A 24,650-nucleotide genomic window follows, 5' to 3' on the forward strand; every position below is an offset into this window, starting at 1 on the left:
GTGGGAGAAATAGTGCCCCAAGTGCCACATAAAGGCAAGCAAAGGGCCCACAGCAAGGGCCACAGTTTGGAGACCACTGCATTAGGCAAGTCATCATGAAAGTCTCGAGTCTATATATGCGTGCCCGTGCATCTAGGGTTTTAATGTGGCTACAGAGTAGATAAGGGGAGTGTACATAAACACTACTAGTATGTTATGGCAGCAAAAGGTTCCTGCAATCCAACAGGAACTTATTTTGCATTTGATTTGCTGATGATAGGTGCAGAAAAAGTACACTAGTCAATATGGAAAAGTGGAGACAATTAGATTAAGGACCCACTTAAGTCTACGGGGGTTCACTGACAGGGGTGCCGCCACAGGGGGTTGTAAATAAAACAGTAGGCAGCTGAGTGGGATATTTCTAGGTTAGAGGACTAAGGAGGATGGGCTCGGCTGCCCATCTTTTACTAAAAGTGAACTTGTCTTTTATCTTTAACTGTTATCTGTACATGCTGTCAATGCCTGCTTCTACCTTCACTCTTTCTCCACCTCTGCTGCCTGTATTAATGCCTTGAATATTTTCCTTCATCTCGAAATCAAGACTATTTCTTCAAAGTGCCAGATAATGGCTTACAGAAATTTACCGAACAGAACATTTCTTATTTATGGGATTTTTAGGGCTATTTTACCTGGAAATGTGTTGGGTTGATTTCAAGAGCCCTGTTGAAGTCCTGCACACAGCTGGCTTGCTGTAGACGCATACGGCACAATCCACGCTGATAATAAGCATCACAATAACCTGAACGGGTTTTCACAGCGCTAGTCAGAGCCTCAAGTGCCTAAAACCCCAGGAAGCTGATGTCAGTAGCTAGCAATGCAACATACTCAATTCGTGATACCTTTTTGCTAGGTTAATCAAGATAAAAGAGCACTAGATACAGTCAAACAAAGTAAGATTTCACCAAAAAATATAGAGTATTATAAAACTGCTTTCTGTATGTGGCATGTAAAAGAAATTGCATTGAGAGACAAGTGTATGTGTAAAAAACTTACTAAATGTGTTTAGATACGAGAAAACAAAAATACTAATATGCAATATTTAATTTTTTCCTAAATAAAAGATTTTTTTTTAATTCTTGACATAAGTAAAGAAAATATATACAAAACCACTATATATTGTCATTAATAAAGCACCTCATCCTGCTTCCAGACACACTGTACTTTGAGGCTCACATAGTCACTTTTATTGAGATGTGGCTGACTTCCTGAGCACTAAACCCCTTGAAAGACACTGCCAACATCATCTGCTAAATTTATTTTGCCCTAAATAGTTGATGATAGAAAATGGCTAGATATTTCATTTTAGTGCAGATACCATATGAAAGATAACATACAAGATAACTTGTATCCTTCCTTTTATTTTGTGAACAATGACTTATATGGGGCAAGGCATTTATGAAGTACAAAATTCTACATTCTATAGAGCAGTGGTCATCAACCCTGTCCTCAGGGCCCACTAACAGGCCAGGTTTCATGTATTACCTTGGAGAGATGCAGACTAGAATACTGCAATCACTGAGCAGCAAATTATATCACCTGTGATGTATCTCAGTTATCTTGCAAACCTGGCCTGTTGGTGGCCGCTTAGGACAGGGTTGATGACCACTGCTATAGAGTAATCATCCTAAGCAGTTTGATAGTAGGAAGAAAATGATTTTTTTTTCTGTCCATGGTGCTGAAATAGTTTTTAGAGCATCTAGATCAGTGGTTCTCAACCTGGGGGTCGGGATCCCCTCGGGGGTCGAATGAAGATTTGCCAGGGGTCACAGAATCCTGGGCTGTTCCTGAATCCCGCACTGCTGTCCTAGATTTTTTGGGCTGTCCCTGGAGCCTGTGGCCACCCAGTTGGGCTGTTCCTGGAGCCCGTGGCTGCCCACTCAGCCTCTTTGCAGCCGCCCAGTTTGCGGTATGGCTGGGGGGCAGATACTAGAGGTCAGCTGACTGGTGAGGAATGTGAAGTGGGAGGGGCTGGGGGAGACCCTATCTCCTTTTTTCGGCAAAGGTGTCATTGCTACGAGATGTCTGAGACACAGTGAAGCCGAAGACACAGTGAGCAACACTACCTGTGATTATAGTTGCAGTTAAAAGTCCCCACTATAGTTCTCAGATCAGCAGATGGCCTTGATCAAGAGCACCTAAGTTGGCAGATCAGAACTCCCCCCAGCACTGGCACTGATTCCACCCCCCACCAGCACTGCCACTAATCCCATTTCCCCCAGCCCCCACCCCCCACCCCTAAGGAGTAAGAGAAGGAATAAAAATAGAGAATACATGGAAGAAGAGGAAAAAAGGGGGGAGAACAAAAAAAAAGGAAGAGAAAGAATAAGAGAAAGAACAAGAAAGATGGCTAAAGAGAGGGATGGGGGAAAAAAAACAAGAAATTAGCATAGAGAGATAAAAGGGAAAGAAACGAGAACAAAGAGAAAGAGTGGTACATCCTAAAATATACCATAAGGGGTTTTAATACTGTATGAGTAGAAGGGACTAAGGGAGCCCTAAATGTCTGTGGATTAGGGGTGCAAATTACTTGTCTTGCCTTGGGTGCTGACAACCCACGCTATGAAAATAATTTTACTGTTAGGGGTCCCCACAACTTGGGAAATTTTATCAAGGGGTCACAGCACTAGAAAGGTTGAGAACCACTGATCTAGATCAACGGTTCTCAAGTCCTGTCCTCAGGACCCACTAACAGGCCAGATTTTAAGTATTACCTTGGGGAGATGCAGACTAGAATACTGCAATCACTGCGCAGCACACAATATCATCTGTGATGTGTTTCCGTTATCTTGCAAACCTGGCCTGTTAGTGGGTCCTGAGGACAGGAGTTGAGAACCACTGATCTAGATAGCTCAGGACTAGCAGAACAAGTAGAAGGTCTCAGGATCAGACAGAAGACAGAAATAAAAAACAGTTATAACCAGAGGCAACTGAATGTAGCTGATATTCAGGAGACTATTTTGTAGTCAGAAGTAAATGCTCAATTAAAAGGACTTTTAATACAGAAACGTTGGCTTAGTGAAAAGTATGTCCATGTACAGTATAGTTTGCACTCAATACTTGGCTGGGGCTCCTTTTGCATGAATTACTGCATCAATGTGGCTTCGCATGGAGGCGATCAGCCTGTGGCATTGATGAGGTGCTATGGAAGATCAGGTTGCTTTGATAGTGGCCTTCAGCTTGCTGGTTTAATGATCATGGTATCACTGCGCTTGACTGGCCAGCAAACTTGTCTGACCTAAACCCCATGGAGAATCTGTGGGGTATTGTCAAGAGGAAGGTGAGAGACACCACACCCAACAATGCAGAGGAGCTGAAGGCCGCTATCAAAGAAACCTGGCCTTCCATAACACCTCAGCAGTGCCACAGGCTGATCGCCTCCATGCCACGCCGCATTGATGCAGTAATTCATACAAAAGGTGCCCCGACCAAGTATTGAGTGCATACTATACTGTACAAGGGCATACTTTTCAGTAAGCCAACATTTCTGTGTTAAAAATCCTTTTTTTTATTGGACTGATGTAATATTAAAATTTTCTATGATACAGAATTTTGGGTTTTCACTAGCTGTAAGCCATAATCATTAAAAATTTAAATAAAGAAATGCTTGAAATATATCACTCTGTGTAACATATCTATAAAAAGTTTCACTTTTTTAATTGAATTACTGAAATAAATTAACTTTTTGATGATATTCAAATTTTATGAGACGCACCTGTATATGGGCAAATTATCAGCATATCGGGTAAACTATTTCCCTTTGCCAATAATTTTATAGGTACCTTTAAAAGATGGTATATTGGTTTTCAGTCAATTGTTAGATATTTTAAAAAAGTTTTCAGACTTTTGTTTCATATCTGTTTTTTACTATATGTATATAATGTAATGTATACATATGTAATACAAATTTAAAATATGACAAAAGATTCTCAGAGTGCTATGAATTAGTTTAAGAGAGCAAAGCAGTAATTATCCCTTGCAGGTATGCTGAGCCATCTACAAAAAGATGAATAATGTTGTGTGCTGTTCACAAAATGTCACCTTGAGCTATTGACACCTGTAAACAGACTTTTTTCAATAGAGAAGTAAATAAAAATTAAGGCGTGAAAAGGAGTGTAAAGCTCCACCTACTGGCTCAAAAGAAAATACAAAATAACATAGAAAAAATAAATATGCAATATTTCATTTTTGACTGACACAAAAAAAAATAATTATACGATTTAATTTTAAGCCATCACTATAATTAATAAATAAAATGTGCATTAGACCACTATTCCTTCCTTTTATTGGTGGCCATACAAGCTTCAATAAACGACTGATTCCTTTCCGATCAAATCCCTCTGATAGGAATAATCAATCTACAGTTAATAGGCCGCTCAACTGATATGCCACATACACAGGGAAATAGATTTCAAACGATAGTTAAAATATAAATCATAACTTATGATTGTAAGCAGGTGTGGAGAGATTCATAGAGCACGTTAGGGCTTACTCTCCTCACCTCAAGCATCTAAATCATGGAAAGGTAAGTGCTGCCGGTGGCCAGGTATTAAAGCTAACCTGTTGCTTTTGCATAGCTCTATTTTAGGTGATACCAGAAATCTAGGTCACCAGAGGATTGTCAGGGGTGTTCTAGAGCCAAGTTTTCCCTTTTCTAACTTCATGCAAAATAACATTTCATTATAGTATATCTTTTATAACTTTTATCCCAAAAGCTGCTAAACATTTCACAAAATGTTGCTGAGTTTTCTCTCAATTAAAAAGATCAGCTAAGTAGACTTTCACTGAACCTCATAACACACTTTTGAAACTTTTTTTGCAGTTTTAATGTGTTCCAAAAAACACTTTAGGTGTAAGTGTAATGTAAGTGCTATTCCTCACAGTCCGTGACGTATGTAGTTATGCAACAGTATCACAGTAATTTGTACAAGGCAAAAGAAAGCATCCAAAATCTGGCAGTGTCTCTGCGCTCTGCTTACCTGTAAGAACTTGAACTGCTCCATGTAACAAATACCCAACAGATAGAAGATCTCTGCCCTGTCAGAGGTGGATGACCTCTCATCTGAATGACCCATTATTTCCAGAGCCTGTCTGAAGCTTTCCGCTGCATCCTATTAAATTATGCAAATCAAAGAATGTTATGAAACAGAGCACAGACGAAGCATAAAGACTCAATTCTGTTCTGGGGTAACGGTACAGCATGTTAAAGTGTATTGGCACTAATATATAAAGCTATATAAAAAGTTTACTCATTCCTGTAAGTTTTTTTGTTGTTGTCTGTGTCCTATTGATGTGATTCCATTCACTTCCTGTCCTAAAGACTCAACTGGAAGTGAGAAATAATCCTTCCAAAGTGAGGGGGACATTGTCTCTAAGACAACTGTCACCAGACAAGTGCCCCATTGGAGTTTCTCCCTCTATTCTTGCGTTGGTGACAACACATCTTGAATTTCCCATCACTTTCTGTCCAAAGACAGTGGTCACCAAGACAATTAGACCCTTTTTACACTCGGGCCGAGGCCGCGTGAGAGCTGAAGCGCTGCACGTTTTGCAACGCTTTCAAAGCGCTTTTAGGGGGATCTGGGATTCATTTCATTCCAATGGGCAGGGGCATTTTGGGAGTGCTGTATACAGCTCTCCCAAACTGTCCCAAAGGTGCTGCTTCCAGGACTTTTTCTAACGTCCCGCAAGCGCACCACCCGGGTGTGAAAGCACCCATTGCAATGAATGGAGGCAGTTTTCAGGCGCTATTTCTAGCGCTAAAATGCCTGAAAACTGCCCCAGTGTGAAAGGGGTCGTAGAGAAGGTAAGTCTCCCCATTGGGGACACAGGCAGCAATCATACCTAACAAATATGTCACCCATTATATATTCTATCCAAAACACACACACAAAAAGTTTTGCTTTAAAGTGTAACTCCACTTTTGTTGAGAAAAAGGGAGCATAACAAACTTTGTTGCAGATTCCTACCTTTTGTCATTCTGAAGAAGTCCATGTGTGTTTGTCTGTGCCTCTGTACTGAGTGGGTCTAATGGGGGGTGGTTTCATAATTAACTGTCAGGTGTGGCAGCAGCAGGGCACTAATGAGAAAATCTGCTGGGTCTGCATCCCTTTAGATGGGTTCCTATTGAAAGTATCTCTTCAAAAATGACATTTTTGTTGCAGGGAATGCCTGAAATCTGACTTGTATCTTAGTGCAGATTTCTGGGAAAATTAGTGAGCCAATCGCACAAGCAGGCAATAATGTTTCTGGGGAGTGGTCAGTACACACTCTGTGTACAGAACAGCTTCAGGTAGCCAATGCATTCTCAGAAAATTACAGTGGTTGCAAATTGAAAAGGAAAGGTAATTTTTAATAACATTCAACATTCATACAATATGATTAGTGTTTCAATTTATATGCGTTATATTATTTTTTCTTTATTTGCTTTTTTTTCCCCCCATGAAAGTGGAGTTATCCTTGATTTTTATTTCAGCAGTACAATAAAGGTGATCAGAGGAAATCCTTCAATGTGCTGGATAAATAACATAACATAACCAATACACAAAATGAACAGGATGCAATGATCAGTCTTGAGACCTGGTGCTAATATTTTGTAACCACTTCAGCCCCGGAAGGATTTGCTCCCTTCCTGAACAGGCCATTTTTTGCAATTCGGCACTGTGTTGCTTTAACTGACAATTGTGCGGTCATGCGACGTTTTACCCAAACAAAATGTATGTCCTTTTTTTCCCCCCCAAACAGATGCTTTCTTTTGGTGGTATTTGATCACCTCTACGGTTTTTATTTTTTGCGCTATAAACAAAAAAAGAGCGACAATTTTGAAAAAAAAAAACCCATAATATTTTGTAGTTTTTGCTATAATAAATATCCCAATTTTATTTAGAAAAAAACAACTTTTTTCCTCAGTTTAAGTCAATATGTATTCTTCTACATATTTTTTGGTAAATATTGATTGGTTAGCGCAAAAGTTATAGCGTCTACAAAATAGGATTTATGTAATTTTTATTATTATTATTTTTTTTTACTAGTAATGGCGGCATGCGCATCGGCTCTGGGGACAAGCGCCGGGCACGTGCGCGCACCTCCGGCGGTGTGTGCCTGCTGTGGTTGACTAGCGGCTGGTCGACTAGTGGTTAAATTCAAAGGAAAAAAACAAAGCTTACAGGATTTTAATGACAAAGGAGACCCTACTCTTCTGTTATAAGTGTTTCTCCCTGCCTGTCAGTGGTAATGTACATTGAGCCGTGCATGCGCATCTCAACTCACATTTACGGCACCGCTCTGTTCCGTGATGATGTGGCTCCTATGTGTATGCGTGGAAGGGATATCATCGCGGCCTAGCCAATTAGGCAGCCCAAGAAGCCAAACCCAGAAGGAAATGAAGGATGAAGATGTCGGCACTCCGAAGTGAAAAAGAGACTTCTTTATTGACCAAATCAGATAAAATCCAAAGACAAAAAACACACACAGTTCCAGGACAGCCAGTAAATGTGTTTCACATGTCAATGAGTAATGAATAAGGATTGACACGTGAAACTCGTTTACTGACTGTCCTGGAACTGTGGATCAACGAGACCGGTGGATTAACGAGATTTTGTTTCATTATCTTTTTTTTATCACTTTAAGTTGGACCGTATTACCAGATTGATTTGCATATGTTGGAGCATATATATTTTTAGGATATTTCATATGGACACTTCATTATGTATGGGTGTTTTATGTTGTGTCAGGGCTGGGCTCAGCCCTTCCTTCTCAAAGCTGGCCGCTCAGCTTTCAGCTAATTGCCAGCTCCTATCTCTCCACAATGACTCAACTGTTGATGATATCCTGCTCGACAGTCCTGCCTACTTAAAGCTGTCCAGTCCAGATGATCTCTGTCTTCACCTTGGTCACACATCTCTAGAGACTCTCTCCTGTGTTCCTATTAAAGACTTGCTTGGCTGACATTCCTTCTGGCTCCAGATCCTGCTTGCTGTTCTACTACGCTCATCTCTGGCTGCCTGACGTTTTTGGCTTGTCTGACTATCCGTTCCGGTTCCTGAACTCTGGCTATGTTTTGACTACTTTTACTCTGTTTACCTCTTTTTATTATTATTAAACAAATATGATTTAACTGTACTCCTGTCTTAGTCTTATTCATGGTTTCTGATAGTAGGCGAAGGCCATGAATTCAGAAGATGCAGTCAATCCACTTGTTGGTAATATTTTTTCCAGATTGGATGAGCAGGATCATCGCATGGATCAGTTTGCTCGCCTGAAATCTCCCACTGTGGCTGCTCCGGTACAACCTGTGTTGCAGGCGGTCCCTGCTGTTGCTCCAGTCTCTGTGCAAGCACCCACCTCGAGTATTACCTCTATAAGATGTCCAATGAAGAGGGTTTCTCAACCAGGTTGAGATATACTTTGAGATGCTGCCCCAGGCGTTTCCTGCGGACAGAAGCAAAGTAGGTTTTGTGATATCTTTACTTTCTGAGAGAGCCTTGGCCTGGGCTAACCCTCTATGGGAGATGCAAAAACCTGTTGTCTTAAATTACCCTGAGTTTGTGGCTTCTTGTAAAAGGGTATTTGATGTTCCCACATGCTCCACTTCTGCTGCCAAGTGCCTCATATCCATCAGAGTACGAGAACTGTTGCCGATTACGCCATTGAATCCTGTACTCTGGCAGCAGAGGTTGCTTGGAACAATGAGGCTCTCATGGCTGCTTTTTCTCATGGTCTCTCGGATACTGTCAAGGATGAGATAGCAGCCCGAGATATACCCACTGAGCTGGAGAAGTTGATCATGTTTGCCATCCTCATTGGATCCATCCTCAGAGAAAGACTCCCTTTTAAGGAGTGCTTGTGGAAACCTCCTGTACATTTGTTTCCGAACTTTGCAGTCTCACCCATGCCTCCTTCACCTCCCATGCCTCCTGGTACGGAGTCGGTCTGTGAAGATGAACCCATGCACTTGGGCTTCATGTGTTTCTCTGTGAATGAGAGAGAGATTGTGCCTTTATTGTGGCCAGGTAGGTCACTTTTTTGAAGTCTTGTCCTACCCGTCCAGGGAACGCCCGACCTTGAGGTCCTGTCACAGACAGACCTTAGGTGGTGTTGTTTCATCCCCAGTTATCCAGGATAAGCCCTGGTTTTGGTTACTCTTTCTTGGGCTGAGTCGTCCATCGAGATACAGGCTCTAATGGACTCTGGGGCTGCAGGCCTGTTCATTGATGCTGCCTTTGTATCGAAGCACTTGATTCCACTGCAGCTGTGTGACACTCCACTTGCCACTGAGGCTCTTGACAGGAGTCCTCTACAGCCTGCCCATGTGACTCATGAGACTGTTTCGTTGTCCATGGCCATAGGGGCTTCTCCCCATGAGATAATCCAATTCCAAGTTATTTCCTCTTCTCCTGCTGGTGCTGGTTTCTTCTTTGTGAAGAAGAAGAGTGGTGAACTGAGACCTTGTATTGTTTATAGGGGTCTTAATCATTTCACGATTAAGAATGCCTATTTGATCCTGTTGATTATGGAGTTATTTGACTGCTTCAAGGGAGCAACGGTTTTCACAAAGCTTGATTTGAGAGGGGCATACAATCTCGTTGGGATTATGGAGGGCGACGAGTGGAAAACTGCGTTTAATACCAGAACAGGCCATTATGAGTACCTCATAATGCCTTTTGGCCTTTGTAACGCCCCGGCAGTTTTCCAGGAATTTATTAATGATGTCCTCCGAAATTTGTTGCAGTTATGTGTAGTGGTTTATCTCGACGATATCCTCATATTTTCCAAGTCCCTGGAGAGCCACCACACAGATGTCTGTCGTGTGCTTCAGAAACTAAGAGAGAACAATCTCTATTGTAAATTGGAGAAGTGCAAATTCCATTGTGAACAGGTTAAATTCCTGGGTTATGTAATTTCCACTGCTGCTTTTTCGAAGGACCCAGAGAAACTTTCAGCAGTCCTACAGTAGCCCTGACCCGTGGGTTTACGTCCTCTGCAGCGTTTTCTTGGCTTTGCCAACTATTATCGGAAGTTTATTGGTAACTTCTCGTCTCTGGTCAAGCCCCTGACTGATATGACCAGAAAGGACAGTAACCCACAGAGTTGGTCTCCGGAGTCCATTAAGACTTTTGAGAGTCTCAAGGCTGCCTTTGTTTCTGCTCCTGTGTTGGCACATCCTGATCCTATATTACCTTTTATACTTGAGGTTGCTGCTTTTGAGACTGGAGTTGGCGTTCTTCTGTCTCAATGTCCTACCTCTGAGAGCGCTATGCATCCTTGTGGCTACTTTTCCAAGAAATTGTCACCTGCGGAGTGCAATTACGAGATTGGTGACAGAGAGCTGTTAGCGATCATTTTAGCCCAGAAAGAATGGAGACAGCTCCTCGAAGGTACCACTGTGCTGGTTCTCATACTTACTGACCATAAGAATCTCACATTCTTGTCTGAGGCTAAACGTCTCTCTCCCAGAAGGGCGCGATGGGCTCTTTTCTTGTCTAATTTCTTTTTTTTTTTTTGTTTACAAACGATTTTTATTGTGTAAAAGGTCAAGTTATAGAACAATTACAATGATGGTACATGTATGTATACAAATATCTATGACAGTAAATATTGTACAGAAAATTAAAGAGTATTATGGTCAGTCTGATAAAAAAATGCACCTTGTTATTATCGGGCCAGTCAAGAGTATTGTCGTGGAGGGGAGAGAGAAGGACAATTACGTATATGTAATAGAAATTTTTCTAACTCTGAGAGGTGGTGTCCCAGAGATACCATTTTTTTTGATGAAGTGGCATAGAGTCATATAATGTGTGGTGAATTTCAGAGAGTTTGATGTTCGTCATGCGGTTGAGAATTTGTGACCAAGGTACCGTAGTGGAGCGCCAATTGAAGGCTATGGCCCAATGAATAGAGCTAAGGAGTGTGTGAATTAGCCTTGTGCTAGCCATTGGAATATCCTGTATAGGGGAGAATAAAAGACAGATCTGGGGTGTAAGAGAAATCTTCCTACCTGATATTTTTTCAATGATTAAGCTAGCCTTATGCCAAGTGTTTTTTATATGGGGACAATCCCAAAAGATATGTAGAAGTGTACCATGGGAGGGGCAACCTCTAAAGCAGAGTGGGGATAATGATGGATAGAATGAGTTAAGTTTAGCGGGGGTGAGATACCATCTATAGAGCAATTTGATGGATGATTCTCTGATCGAGGTGGTTTTAGTACATTTATGGAGATTTGTAAAAATAATATCCCATTGATCAAGAGTAAATGAGGTATTTAAATCTGATTCCCATTGTAGCATGGGATGTGATTTCTCAGGCATATTGGACTCGTTTAAACTTTTATATATTCTGGAGATTAAACCACTATCACGAGGGGAGGAGATACAGATTTGTTCAAATTGTGTATAGGGGGGATGGAGTGTAAGTGAGTGATATTTTTGATAGAATTGTCTAATATTTCTATAGTTCTCTAGCTCTGTAGGTGGAAAATCAAATTTCATTTGTATATTGGAGAAAGTGAGGAATGAATTGTTGTGGGAGAGCGATTTTAAATGTGTTAGGTTATGTAATTTCCAATTTATTAGACAGTTTTGATCTTGAGTCCTATATGGGAGGGGAAAACGAGGGTCTTTTCTTGTCTAATTTCAATCACATTGTCTCATTCTTACCCGGTACTAAGAATGTAAGGGCTGACGCTTTGTCACAACAATTTTCCTCCACTTCCAAGATGGAGTCAGTTCCGGTTCCTGTGATTCCTCCTGATCGTATTTTGGATACGGTTAGCACCAGTCTCACTTCTCCTTTGGGTGACAAAATTCTTGCTGCTCAGGTCCATGCTCCTCCTGAGAAACCTTTTGATCGCTGCTTTGTCCCAGAGAGTTTCTGTACTGCCGTGCTCCAGACTTACCATTCTCCCAAGGCTGCTGGCCACCCTGGGAAGAATCAACTCTTTTGGGCCATTTCCCAACAATTCTGGTGTCCTAGTCTACGTGCTGATGCAACTGCCTTCATAGCTGCCTGTTGTGTGTGCCTCCTACAACCCATTCCCAATGGAGAGAGGCCCCGGGCCCACCTGTCTATGGATTTCATTGTGGAGTTACCCAACTCCCAGGGCAACACAGTTATCCTTATGGTGGTTGACCGGCTCTCGAAAATGTCCCATTGTATTCCACTTAAGAAGTTGCACACGTCTAAGGAACTGGCTTCAATTTCTTACATGGGCTACCCAAGGTGATTGTCTCGTACAGGGGTAGTCAGTTTGTGTCCCGGTTCTGGCGAGCCATTTGAGCGCAGCTGTGAATTCAGCTTGCTTTCTCCTCTGAGTATCACCCGCAATCTTGTATCTCGAATGTATTTCATGTCTCCTTATTAAAACCTTTGGTCTGCAACCGCTTTACCACCTCTGTGCCTCGTCCTCACCCTGTACAGGTTGAGAGCCATGAGGAGTATGAAGTACAGTCCATTGTTGACTCCCGTAGGTTCCGTGGGCGCATACATTACCTGGTGCATTGGAAAGGGTACGGTCCGGAGGAACGCTCTTGGGTCTCATCCTCGGACATACATGCCCCTGTCCTCGTCTGCGATTTCCAAAGACGTTTTCCCCTCAAGCCTGGTGGTCCTCCGAGGGGGAGGGGTCATTGAGGAGGGGGTACTGTCAGGGATGGGCTCAGCCCTTCCTTCTCAAAGCTGGCCGCTCAGCTGTTGGCTAATTGCCAGCTCCTATCTCTCCACAGTGACTCACCTGTTGATGATATCCTGCTCGTCAGTCCTGCCTACTTATGCCGTCCAGTTGAGATGATCTCTGCCTTCGCCTTGGTCACATCTCTAGACATGCTCTCCTGTGTTTCTGTTAAAGACTTGCTTGGCTGACATTCCTTCTGGCCCCAGATCCTGCTTGCTGTTCTACTACGCTCATCTCTGGCTTCCTGACGTTTTGGCTTGTCTGACTATCCATTCCATTTCCTGAACTCTGGCTATGTTTTGACTACGTTTACTCTGCTTATCTTTTTTTATTATTATTAAACAAGTGTGATTTAACTGTACTTCTGTCTCAGTCTGATTCATGGTTTCATGGATTCGTGGTCAACATCAGCCGGTGACCACGCCCCCTAAAACGTCATAGTCCCAGCATGCCCAGGGACTGTGACATCATAAGGGGGCGGGGTCTCCGCCTATATAAGTCACAACGGAGCCCTCAGAGAGCAGTCCAGCCGGAGAGAGCGTCGTGTCAACATCTGGAGGAGAGAAGAGGGAAGAAGACAAGAAGCCCAGAAGTCTGGACCTCCGCTGGCAAGAGAGCGGAGGAGCCGGCCAAAGAACTGGAACACCGGGAGAAGAGGCCGGAGAGAGCGGAGAAGAACCAACTGGACGCCGGGAGAAGAGGAACCGGAGGGACCCCCGAAGCCAGAAGAAGACCCCCGAAGCCGGAGGAAGACCCCCCCGGGGCTGTTTAATAAATTATTTTAAAAACCTGTGTAGTGTGTTTTATTATTGACACTTTTTCCCTAGGTGAATGGGTAGGGGTACCATGTACCCCATACTCATTCACATAGGGTGGGGGGCCGGGATCTGGGGGCCCTCTTATTATAGGGGGCTCCCGGATTTCGATAAGCCCCCGCCCGCAGACCCCAACAACCAACGGCCAGGGTTGTTGGGAAGAGGCCCTTGTCCTCATCAACATGGGGACAAGGTGCTTTGGGGTGGGGGGACCCCGCAGGGCGCCCCCTCCCCCAAAGCACCCACCCCCATGTTGAGGGCATGCGGCCTGGTATGGTTCAGGAGGGGGGGTCGCTCGCTGGTCCCCACCCCCTTTCCTGACCGGCCGGGCTGCGTGCTCGGATCGGGGTCTGGTATGGATTTTAGGGGGGACCCCACACCGTTTTTTAGGCGTAGGGGCTTCCCTTTAAAATCCATACTAGACCTAAGGGCCTGGTATGACCCGCGACGGGGCTCGCAAGGTGTCAATCTCGCCGATAAAAGCGGCAAGATTGACCTCCTTTTCTAGTCCCGTCGCACCTGAGTCACGTTCAAAATGAATGGACTTGTCTATGTGTGGGCAAGTCCGTTCATTCTGAAATTCCGCAGTAACTCCGGCGAAAGTCCGACTTAGCCCGCCGGAAAGTCCGGTCGTGTGTGGGCAAGTCCGTCCGTTTTAAAGTCCGGCGCACCTGGCGGACAAAGTCCGTTGGAAAGTGTGCCGGACCAAGTATGCCAGAAAGTCCGATCGTGTGTACGCGGCATTAGGGTTACAGGGAGGGTATAGGTAGAGTTATGGTAGATTACCACTCATCGCACACTAATCATAAAATATTTTGTAGATGGACTTTGTGCACTGAATACTGTAAGTAGGCTCAGATTCTATTTAACCAATATGCAGCATAATTTAGTCACACTGAACTTTTTGCAACAGCACACTACGTGTGCCAAACTGGCAACCCCCTGTGTTCACTGAATTTGGGCAGCCAGTCAGCACCGGACATGGAAGACATGCTCAAACACTGTAGTATCAGTGACTACACTTTCTCCACTTTCACGGTGGTCCCTCAGGTATGGCATATGCATAAATACATTGGTCTGAGCTGGACCAATGCAAATACACAATAAAATCCTTATCTGGAGTTCTGCCTTTAAATGATATTAAAGACATTTTTTTTTTAAGCCACACACACTGCTGTTATAAAAGGCTCACCGTGTAAATTGCTTCTTTAACTTGCAAAGTTTTAATTTTTCCTGTTTTAGTATTACCCTCCTTCCAGTTCTAGGGTAGCTCCTCTCCTTTGCAGGGTCTTCTGGAGCCACACTTGTGTGCACGCTCCTGGGATCAGACTACAGGGAGAAGGGCTCATGTGGCCTGCACCTAAACACACAGGCAACCGGAGAATACTACGTACTGCACTAGAGATTACTAGAAAAAAACAGGGCATGCATGTGCCATGGCATAAGGCATGATGGGACTTGTAGTCTTGTTGATTCAATCAGTGGATAAATAGTGGTGTTATTTGTGTGCTCTCCCTGGCAGGAAGTTCGGGAAAGCAGCACGCACAGGAAGATATCACAGTATAGTCACAAGAGAGTATGTGCTTATGTACGGTTTATAAAGAAATTGTTGGTTATCTGTAAGGTCAACAACAAATTGACACTTTCATGCATGCTAATGACTCTTAAAGAATATAAAACATGAGAAAATAAAAAGTTATTGTAATTCAATATATAATTAAACATTCCAGCTTCTGATGCAAATCCTTTTACTTTCTTTTCGCATACAGTGTTTTATTGCATTTAAATGAAGCATTTAATGATATTCACCTTGTTTTTCTTTGCCTTCATTTGTATTTTTCCTAAGAGGATCATCAGGGCCAGAGCTGTCTTCTGTTTATTGGCAGAAACCAAGCATTCAATTGCATTGTTGTATTGCCTGCGGAAGGACTGGACCAAGGCTTGCTGAACCGGTGAGGAACCTGATAAATAAATACATAATGTATGAGGCTCGGTATAAGGCACTAGAGAAAATAGGATTTTTGTTCTCTCTGTAAAATCCCTTTATGGGAGTAAAAAAAAAATATATATATATTTTCTCTCATTTCTCATGACTGAAGACAATTAAGCAACCTAGGGTTGTCTGAAAGCAGCCCAAACAGAGGGGCAGGCATACCTACACAATGCAGGTGAACCAGCCCAACAGGAAAAAAGCTAAGGAAACCAAGGGCATTAAGCAGCATGCCAAAAATCTGACATGCTGGATGTACCTAAGTCGATTGGTGGATCGACTTGGGTACAATCAGCCCACTCATACACTGATCGAATTTCAGCCTTTTTAGCAGGGACTGGCCAAATTTCAATCCATGTAGGCCAGGTTTTGAAAACTTGTTGACAACAGGGCCTGTTGACAAAAAAACGAAAAAACAAGGAACAATGACTGCCCTAGTGGAGCAGGCTTTAAGAGAAAAGGAGGCACTATAGCTACTACTCAAATGATCTCATCCAATAATCTTTCATCTGGAATCCGGAGAACATTATTTAGGAACACCTGGAACAACAAAAAAAGGAATTAGTCTGCCTAAAAGAAACAGTGAGTGAAAAGTAAACTGCTAGCCCTCACCACATCAAGGCAACAAAGAGAGATCTGCTTGGAACTGATTCCAAAGAAAGGAAAGGTAATATAATATAAATAGGGCTCCTTATGGGGGAATGATGATAACTTCTAGCAGAAGGATGCAGTACAGTATAATAAAGTCAAGGAAAGGTCCTGAATTGGCGTAAACAGCGATCTTAATGTTACAAGTTTTAAATCCTATGTTCGTACTGGGAGCTCAACAAAGATTGCAACCCCTTGATTGAAAGTACAATAATTGAATTAGTTGAATCAATAATTAGCAAGAGGACTTTAAAAAATAACACAGACAAATAACACTTAATGTTGCTAAGGACCAAGTGTTATTCTACCCCCAGCTGAAGGAAAGAATGAGCACAGCCCATTGAATAGGCATGTGGGGAAAACCCCACAGGCTCATGCCAGTGAAAATATGTTTTTAATGTTCAATAAGAAATCTTGCGTGAGGTAGATTTACTTTATGCATGTTCGGGATAATGAAATCTGAAATGTCCCTGATGTACGTCATTTCCGGAGAGGTGCATTGGCTCCCGGGAGATGAATGTTATCAATCTCAGGAGTCAGTGGGCATCGCCGGCCGATTGTTTTACTTCCTGGTTCCTTGATTGATAGAAGAGGTTTCCATAGCAATGGGGCAGGAACTTCCTCCGACGCCGCCATCGATATGAAAACCTGCCCGACGTGCAGTGGGGCGCGATTGCATCGCATTGCACATGCGCAAGATATCCCAGAACAGAGACACAGAGGGCTTCACATGCCCATAGTCTAGATCACTGCACTGTACAGAGGAGGAGAAAAGTACGTTTTCAGTGCAGCACAAAAACAAACACTTTTGAAGATGGCTAACGGTAAACAAACGAGTGGTGACTATACCAGCGGTATTTTTAACTTAAAAAAAAAAAATAACCTGGGTTTAAAACACCCAGGCCATCAAACCCAGCAACCAAAAAATAGGATTTCCTTTTCTTTTGAAGTATATCACGGGACATAGAGCCATAGTAATTACTATGTGGGTTATAGTCCACCTTCAGGTGCTGGACACTGGCACACCCTAAACAGAAAGTTGCCTCCCTATATAACCCCTCCCACTACTGGGACTCAGTTTTGTAGCAAAGCAATACACATGTATACTAGAAAGAGGGGCGGGACCTCTGTGTCCCGTGATGTACTTCAAAAGAAAAGGATTTTACAGGTAAGCTGTTATAAAAATCCTATTTTCTTTAATCGTACATCACAGGACACAGAGCCATAGTAATTACTATGTGGGATGTCCCAGAGCAATGGCAACTGAGGGGAGGGAGACACAACCAATGTAGGGCACTATGAGATCAGATGATTTATACTGCTGCCTGCAGTACACTGCGCCCAAAGGCGACATGCTCGTCTTTTTACATCCACCAGATAAATTCTGGTAAATGTATGGATTGAAGACCGAGTTGCGGCCTTGCAGAATTGAGCCATGGAGGCTTGGTGATGCACTGCCCATGAAGCACTAACAGCCCTAGAGGAGTGCGCTTTGATTTGAGAGGGTAGAACTTGTCGAATCCATTTAGAAATAGTAGATTTCGATGCTGCCTGTCCTCTTTTAGGACCTTCAGGCAACACGAACAAAACATTTGTTTTCCGAATCTGAGCAGTCGCCTTTAAGTAGACTTTGACTGCTCTCACCACATCAAGAGAATGTAGTGATCTTATTCCATAGGACAGGGTTCTGGAAAAATGAAGGTAGAACAATATCCTGGTTTAGATAAAAACCTGATATTACTTCGGTACAAAGTTAGGATGAGGACGCAATACCACCTTATCCTTGTGAACAATAAAAATATGGCTCTTTACAAGAAAGAGCAGCAAATTCTGATATCCTTCTTGCAGCAGATATGGTTACCAGGAAAAAATAGTTTCCTTGTCAAAAAAAGGCCAAGTGAATATATCGTATTAGCCCAAAAAAAGGCTGTTTTGTAATGCCGACAAAACTAAATTCAAGTCCCGAGGGTTCAGGGGTTACCTAACCGGAGATTAAGCCATGTTACCCCCTGAATAAAGTTACGAACCAAAGAATGCAAAGCAAGTGGTCGTTGAAATAATACAGATAAGGCCGAGACCTGTCCTTAGAAAGCACTCAAGGCCAGCCTTATTTCTCACCCCATCTGCAGAAAGTCAAGGATTCTACCTTTCACCTATTTCCTGGGTTTCAGACCAGGAGACATATGTTTCCCAGACTCCATAATATATAATTATGGAGGCCAGCTCCCTTGCATTAACCAGGGTAGAAACAACTAAACCTGACAGCCCACGCTTCTTCAGAGTGTGGGTCTCAATAGCCAGACCATTAAATTTAGCATTTGTAAAGTAGGATGGAGCACCGGACCTTGCGAGAGAAGGTCTGGCCGTGATGGTTAGGGTCCATGGGTCCCCTACTACCATCTTTACAATCTCTGCATACCAAGATTTCCTGGGCCCCGCTGGGGGCCACAAGAATCAACGACTTCCCTTCCTGCTTGATCCTGTGAAGAAGTTGTGGATGCAGGCAGAATAGGAGGGAATGCATAAATCAGTGAGAACCGATTCCACGGGAATAGCAAGGCATCTGTTCCGCATGCATCTGTTCTTTTCACAAAGTTGTCAATTTCTTTGTTGAACCTGGACGCAAACAGATCTATGTCTGGGATCCCGCCTTTTTGACATATTGACAGGAAGATATCGGGGTGAAGGAACCATTCTCCCGGGAACAACTGCTGGCGACTCAAGTAGTCCGCCTGCCAATTTTCTATTCCTAGAATGAAGACTGCCGATAGGCAAAGTACATTGTTTTCTGCCCAAGATAGGATATGATTCACCTTTCTCTGGGCCGCACAACTTCTTGTGCCCCCTTTGTGATTAATATAGGCAATTGCTGTGGCATTGTCGGATTGAATCCTAGCAGAACAATACCGTAGACTGAACGTTCAGGCCCTCAGGACCAAGAGCTCTGCCTGAATTTCTAAAAAGTTAATGGGCAAGGCCATCTCTGATCTGGGCCACTTCTCCTGGGCAGTTGCCTCTTCCAGGACTGTTCCCCAACCTAAACAAAAAAGGTTGGCATATGTTGTTACCACTTCCCAGGTAACTGAAGGAAGGATTTTCCCCTTAGTAGATTTTTGGATATTAACCATAAACTGAGTCTCCGCCACACCCAGCCTACAGCACCTAGTATTTCCAGGTGGTCTCTCATCCGGGTACTAACCAGGCCCGACCCTGCTTAGCCTCCTAGATCAGACAAGATCGGGTGCTATCAGGGTGATGTGGCCGTAGGCGTTGGAGTCAGACACATTGGGAATGTAGAGCTTGAACCCTTTGTTCCAAGCCGATAGGATACTGTTTTTCAGCAGTCTCGAATGAAACTGAGCATAAGGAACGGCCTTGAAAGAAGCCACCATCTTTCCCAACAACCTCATGCAAAGTTGAATAGAAGAAATTCATCTTGCTTCGACCACCTAAATCAGTTCCTTTATGGTGCTGGTCTTTGCCTGGGGTAAGAATACCCTTTTCTGGGTGTACCTATGATCGGACCCAAGTATTTTAGCCTTCTTCGTGGTTTTAAAGAAGATTTCTCCTAGGTTGAGAATCCGACATAGATATTCCAGTTAGTTAAATGTGGTGACCATACTTTGGTCTAAGCGGGCTACCGACTGGTCTATCAAGAACAGATCGACTAGGTAAACCATAATCGTTATACCTTGGGCCCTTAATCTGGCTAGAAAAGAGGCCAGAACCTTTGTAAACACTCAAGGTGCAGTAGCTGGACTGGAAAGCAGAGCTACACACTGAAAATTAAGATTTTCCACCTTGAAAAGTAGATATTACTAGTGAGCGAGGCACATGGAGGTATGCATCTTTGATGTCGATTGACGCCAGAAGTTCTCCTCCTTGTAGGATGGAGATAACTGATTTGGATTGACTCCATACGAAAAAAGAGGTTATATTCAGGCCTGCCACCGGCGGCGTCCGTCTAGCTGGCCTGATTCTCCTTTGGGTCCTGGCAGACTCACCGTCGGGGACTGAGGGTATTGTATTTAGATTTTTGAGATCCAGAATGTCCATTCGGATTTGGTACCGTGAAAAAAAGAGGTTTGAATCAAACCCCAACATCTGCTACTACATGGGGACCCCCATGATCACTTTTTTCTTTTTCTCTGGATCCTTAGAAACGTTTGATCTGAGAAAACGAGGAGACTAGAACTCTTGGAACTCCAGTTTGTACCCTGGAGCTATTGAGGAAGTCCCCCATTCGTCTCGACAGTCTTCCTGCCAGATCCTTAAGAACTGCAGAAGAATTCCCCCTATTCGATTGAACCTGACGGTGGAAGCCGCCATGACTGCCTGGAGGCTGATGCCTCTGGCACAGGAGAAGGAGCTTTAAAATGAAAATACATTTACTAGTTTTCTTAAATGGCAAAAGGGGTGCTTTCCACTAGAATTTCCTTGGATGTATTATTCAAAACATCCCCAAATAGCTGTTTCACCGCAAAAAGGAAGACTAGCCAGGAGCCTTTCAGGCACTTAGTGAAGGGCGCAAGGCCTGAAGGATAGAATCTCTCATAGCAACTATTGCAGACATAAAGCTGCCTCCTGGGCCTGCTGAGCAGGATAACCTTGAACACCTGTTTAAACTGGTCTCTTAATGATTAAGCAATTACTGTCAGCGCAGGCTGAGACAATCAATCTGCCAGAGAAAAAAAGAGTTTTTGTTTTTTTTTTCAATAGGAATTCCACCTTTTTATGCATTGGTTCCCTAAGCATTTGAGAATTGTCTGCCAGACAAGTCAAACTCATTCACAGAGGATATAGCAGCGTTAATTGCTGGTATACCCTACTTAGTGAATTTCCTCCACCATAGGATAAAGTGTGAAAACTTTTTAGGAGGGAAAAAAATGCTTATCTGGGTGATCCTCTCAGATACAAAAAAGCTTTTCCAGCAATGAATTAACAGGAAAAGGCATGCACAGCTTGAGGAGGCTTTAGTGAACCCAAACACTCAGTTAAGGGTACATAAATGTGGAGCGATCATTCAGCAAGAAATTGCACCATCAATCTTAAGATTGGAACAGTTGATTCTCCCACATTTGACACCTCAGAAGAGGAGTCATCAGCCTCACTATGGTCCCCTGAGGGGATTCATCTTCTCCTGCACCTAGTTCCTCAGTTTGAGGCTCCTGGGTAATGGAAGAGAACCTGTCGCATTTTGACCCACATTGGGATGCGATTAAAGTCGCTAAACTTTTTAAAAAAATTATCATAAAATAAACAGGGGCTGCAGCGTTAAAACACTTGCAGACATTTCATGGCCCTGATGCTCACTCTAACCAGCCACCCCCTCTCAGGGGAGGATGCTATTTATAGAGATGAGTGGGCTTTCCAGAGCTTGAGGGAGACCCTTTTAGCTCTTTTTTGGGGGTGTTTCAACCCCCCCTTCTGACCAGAACTACCAGAAGAAATTGCATCCACTGCTTGAGCAATAGTCCAGATGCTGCCGGTATTAATGCTCAGCCTGATGCAAATAGTAAATGTGTCAAGTAGGAAATGCCTGTATCACCAAAACCTCTTTCATGCTCTTCTTTGTTCTTATGTCTCTCCGACAATTTTGCAGCCAGCATAAAAGGAGTTTTTATTTTTTTTTAAAAAACACTCTGCGTTGGAGGACGCCAACGCTGCGTTAAGCCCTGCCCCCACTGTCGCATCGCCCCCCTCCTTTCTTTTAGGAAAAAAAAAGAGTTTTCCCACGCAAGCACGGGCCTCCGATCCATCAGGATCGGCTGGCGAGTGAGGGAAAGATGGCGTGGAGGAGACCTGGAAGACATCGCCGTGTAGGGGAAGTGAAAGAAAACGGCATTGCCGATCCTTTTTAGTTCTCCCTTATACTCAGCCTCTTAAAGAGGTGAAGAGTTCAGCTCAGGTGGGGGTGTCTGGAGGAAGCAAAACCCCCCAAACTTACCAAAGGTCTGCCTGCTAGCTGAAGGAAAAAAAATGTCTGCTGCTTCTGTGACACAGCGCGACTCTGAGCAAAGCATGAGAAGGTACGTGCTCCATACAGCCCCCAGTGGTGACACTTAGGCATGACAACATTTTTACTTTACTTTAAAGGAGACATTTCATTAGAAAATTTTAAAAATTCCTTAGAAAAACTCCACTTACCTTTCCCGCCGCAGGGTTTTCTGTGGTAAAACCAACAGACCCAATCTACACCCTTCACAGTGGGTTAACAAACCTTAAGGAACCAGGGACCCTCGTTGGACCCACAATCCTGGACCTGTAAAAAGCACCCCACCAGTAAAACTTTATAGCCTTAATACCAAAAGTACTGGATCTCTAAAAAGAGAAGTGTTACAGGCAAAACCTTGTTTCTTCGGATACAAGGCCCGAGCTCAGCACAGCACATCTTCACTCGTGACCAACACCTTAGACACTGGCGAAAAAACTGAGATACTCCCAGTAGTGGGAGGGGTTATATAGGGAGGCAACTTCCTGTTTAGGGTGTGCCAGTGTTCAGCACCTGAAGGTGGACTATAACCCACATAGTAATTACTATGGCTCTCTGTCCCATGATGTACATAAAAAGAAAATTATAATTAATGCATATTCATATATCTATACGTGAATTCATAATATATACAAAAAGTCCACTTGTGCAAAATTAATTGGTGTGTGATCAATCCTCTGTAATTTCAAATTCCAGTTCCGTGCAGTGCATGCTAATCAACACTACTGTGTGTATAATCCACCACCGTCAAATCTACTCACTCACCAGAAATCCTCCAATATTAAGTGTAACTATCCACTCCACCAGAGATGCTGAATCAGCTGTGATAATCACTGCAACCTTGATCTTTATTAATCATCCAGGGATCCTGTATGTTATATTGCACTCCTCTCTCTCTTAAGCATATAATAAAAAAGATGCTATCATTGTGTAACATATTTATGGCTTATGGCTCGTTTGTCTCAGAGACAAACAAGCCACATTTGAAAAAGTGTAGTCCCCCTAGATTAACCACTTGCCGCCCGCCATATAGCAAAATGACGGCGGCAAAGTGGTTTCAATATCCTGAACGGACATCATAAGACGTCCAGCAGGATATCAAGCTGCTGCGCGCCCCAGGTGGCGCGCATCGCACCGATCGTTATTGCGGGGTGTCAGTCTGACAACCCGCAACACCAATCTAAGTAAAGAGTCTCTGACAGAGACTCTTTACCATGTGATCAGCCGTGTCCAATCACATCTGATCACAGTGTAAACAGGAAGAGCCAGTGATCGGCTTTTCCTCACTCGCGTCTGTCAGAGGTAGAGAAGAGCCGATCGATTATCAGCGCAGCCTGCCCCCGAGGATGCCCACACTGGACAACCAGGGAAGCCACTAGGACCACCAGGGATGCCACTAGGACCACCAGGGATGCCACCACTAGTCACCACCAGGTATGCCACCCTAGACCACCAGGGATGCCTATCAGTGCCCATAATGGATGCCAGTGCCCACAATGGATGCCAATCAGTGCCCACAATGGGCATCACTGATTGGCAGGCATTGCTGTTTGGCATTGATTGGCATCCATCAGCACCATTTATTAGTGTAGAGTGCCACCTATTAGTGCCCGTCAGTGTCGCCTATCAGTGCCTATCCGTGCCGCCTATCAGTGCTGCATATCAGTGCCACATTTTTTTTTTTTCAAAATATTTGGTCTTTTTTTTATTTGTTTAGCAGAAAATAAAAATCCCAGAGGTGATCAAATACCACCAATGGAAAGATCAATTTGTGAGAACAAAATGATAAAAATTTTGTTTGGGTACAGCGTAGAATGACCACGCAATTGTCATTCTAAGTGTGACAGCACCGAAAGCTGAACATTGGTCTGGGCAGGAAGGTGTATAAGTGTCCAGTAGAGCTGCACGATTCTAGCAATTTTTTATGGCAACGATTTTTTTGCTTAGAAGATAGATCACGATTCTCTCACGATTCTCGCGGCGTAACATCATCTTTCACATTAAAACAAAAAAATTGGGCCAACTTTACTGTTTCGTTTTGTTTTTTTCATTGAAGTGTATTTTTTTCCCAAAAAATTGCGTTTGAAAGACCGCTGGGCAAATACGGTGTGACATAAAATATTGCAGCAATTAACATTTTATTTCCTAGGGTCTCTGCTAAAATATGTATAATGTTTGGGGATTCCAAGTAATTTTTTAGCAACAAATATTGATTTTAACTTAAGAAACAAGTGTCAGAAAAAGATTTAGACTTTAAGTGGTTAAACTTCCTGCATTGTTGTTAAATACTTGGCAGACTGCCTGGATTTTTTCTTTCACATAAGTTTATCCCTTTGAGCTAAGAAGGAAGAGTTAGCTACAATGTTTCATGTTAAAAACTTGGCAGACTGCCCGGATGTTTTCTTTTGACAGCTGAGTGAGCAGATAAGTCTCTCCACTTGTTATATGAAAGAATCAGCAAACTCTGCAATAGAGATCATGGGGGGGTTGAATCGAGAT

General features: G+C 43.3%; 1 protein-coding gene and 1 pseudogene across 1 annotated transcript in view; both read right to left on the minus strand.

The window, feature by feature from the left end:
• Window positions 1-24,650, minus strand: part of TTC6 (tetratricopeptide repeat domain 6) — a 305,088-nt gene that overhangs the window by 103,429 nt on the left and 177,009 nt on the right. Inside the window, exons 21-23 of the mRNA XM_073610036.1 lie at window positions 15,331-15,482; window positions 5,016-5,147; window positions 669-818 (exon numbers count right to left, since the gene is read on the minus strand). Coding sequence (XP_073466137.1) covers window positions 669-818; window positions 5,016-5,147; window positions 15,331-15,482 — 434 coding nt within the window. The remainder of the gene's footprint in view (window positions 1-668; window positions 819-5,015; window positions 5,148-15,330; window positions 15,483-24,650) is intronic.
• On the minus strand, window positions 19,310-19,428 carry LOC141120651 (5S ribosomal RNA; annotated as a pseudogene).

This window comes from Aquarana catesbeiana, linkage group LG13, assembly GCF_042186555.1.
Source record: "Aquarana catesbeiana isolate 2022-GZ linkage group LG13, ASM4218655v1, whole genome shotgun sequence".
Classification (NCBI taxonomy): domain Eukaryota; kingdom Metazoa; phylum Chordata; class Amphibia; order Anura; family Ranidae; genus Aquarana; species Aquarana catesbeiana.